The sequence below is a fragment of the Pteropus vampyrus genome, unplaced genomic scaffold, assembly GCF_000151845.1.
Source record: "Pteropus vampyrus isolate Shadow unplaced genomic scaffold, Pvam_2.0 Scaffold855, whole genome shotgun sequence".
NCBI classification, from domain to species: Eukaryota; Metazoa; Chordata; class Mammalia; order Chiroptera; family Pteropodidae; genus Pteropus; species Pteropus vampyrus.
Window position 1 is genome coordinate 1 of NW_011889636.1, and position 1,814 is coordinate 1,814.

The window sequence follows — 1,814 nt, forward strand, 5'->3', positions numbered from 1 at the left end:
CACTCAGACCATCTTCTCTTACTGCGTTTCGGCTTTTCAGAACACTGAATTTTCCGAGAACAGGGTTCTGGGGATCCTGTTCCTGTCATCATTTGTTCTGTTGATGATCTGCATCTTGATCAACTTGTTGCGGGCAGTGATTTTGTTGGCCTACAAGGAAATGAAGCAGCCCGTGTACGAGGAGCCTTCGGAAGAGGTGGAAGCGATGGCCTATCTGTGCGGCAAGCTCAGGACCTTGTTTGGCTTTCTGTCCTTCCGATCCAAGGCCACAGAGGAGCCCGAGTTCTTCGTGGACATGCTGTACGGGCAGCCAGAGAAGAACAGCCGCCGCTACCTGGGGCTGAAGACCAGAAACATCAACGAGAGGAAGATGGTTTATCTCGTGGTGTGATGGCCCATGACAGTTTCTAGAGCCCCAGGCAAGAGTCTCCCCCGGAGGCTCGGTCTTGGGCTTACAGAATGGTTAGCGTCTCAGTCGTGTTTTTATACCCATATCCCCATATCGTTCACAGTGCCACACCTCTGACTTTGGAAGTATCTCCGCTCTTGGCCTCAGCTCTCAGGAACAGGAAGGAAGGGGGTCCAAGAGGAGTGCGGCATCTGGGGAGAAAGGAGGTGACAGCATTTGAGTCCTGGGGTGAGCTCACTCTAGAGGCAGTTGGGTGTCTTTGGAGCCCAGGGCAGTTTAGAGGGTTACACTGGGAGTTCTCTCTGCAGACTAGAGCTTCCTCCACCCTCATGCCCTCCATCCACATCCATCCCTACATTCTGGCAGGGCCAGGAAGAGACTGTGTGGAGTCCCAGGACTTGCCCTGGAGCTTGGGAATGCAGGGGCGGGAACGGGGGTCAGATTCCTGAAGCTTCCCATCTATTCTCTAAGCCTCCTTCATGTTAAAATGTAAAACTGAATATCATTTTCTGGCCTTGAGACACAATTTTTCTTAAAAAATAAAGAGGTGCGTGTATGGGTTCACATAGAAAGATAGTGAATGTTCTATATATTGGATATAGAAATATATGCATCCAGGATTTGGGTGTTTGGTTATTTACAGACTGGATTTTTATTGAATAATAAAGAACATGTAGTTTATTGTTTAAGAGAAACAAGTGCTGGCAGCTGTTGTATTTTCACTCAGGATCATGGCACTTATGCAACTGCCATATCAGAGTTAAACGTGAGACTTCTGTGAGACACACAGTGACTTTTGCACGAGGGGCATCAGCACATGCATCCTGCCCTGGAAGTCAGGGCTGGGAAGGCGAGACAGCAGTGTCAGCCGGTGACATTGTCCCAGGCATTACTTGTTAATGGAGTGCCTGTAATCCTGGCAGGCACCCATGCCAGCTTCTACCGTGCCCACTGGGGACACCTCTAAGGGACATCTGGTGGTGGGGAGCGGGGTGGAGGGGTGGTGGTGGATCTTCTCTGCCAGGTGGGAACATGAAGACGTTTAGTGACCTGTCCAAGGACACTTACAGTTTTTGTCAGAGGTCAGATTCAGATTTTCTAAGGGCCCTGGGAGTAGGTCACAATAGGTCATGGGAGTGGCCCGGTCCACACTGGCCCACTGGTCCTGCCAGGAGCACACATTTCTACTTAGCATCTGTCTTTACCACTTGACTTCTCAACAGGTTGAGAACAAGAGTCAACATGGTGGTGGGGGGGCAGGTGATGCAAAATGAGTAATTACTTTTTCCTCTTGGAGGCCAGCCATCTGCCAGACGCACCTGCCCACGGAACCGTGCAATGGTTCACGGTTTAAGCCCCAGTTGCAGGTAGAGCGGGGCATGCCTCCCGTTAGAGAAGGGCTCCC

The 1,814-nt window shown here is 50.9% G+C and overlaps 1 protein-coding gene across 1 annotated transcript in view; it reads left to right on the top strand.

Moving 5' to 3' along the window:
• Positions 1-7: 7 nt before the first annotated feature.
• The window catches only part of LOC111734194 (polycystic kidney disease and receptor for egg jelly-related protein-like), a 26,994-nt gene continuing 25,187 nt past the window's right edge, over positions 8-1,814 (top strand). Inside the window, exon 1 of the mRNA XM_023526411.1 lies at positions 8-419. Coding sequence (XP_023382179.1) covers positions 104-391 — 288 coding nt within the window. The 5' untranslated portion in view covers positions 8-103 and the 3' untranslated portion in view covers positions 392-419. The remainder of the gene's footprint in view (positions 420-1,814) is intronic.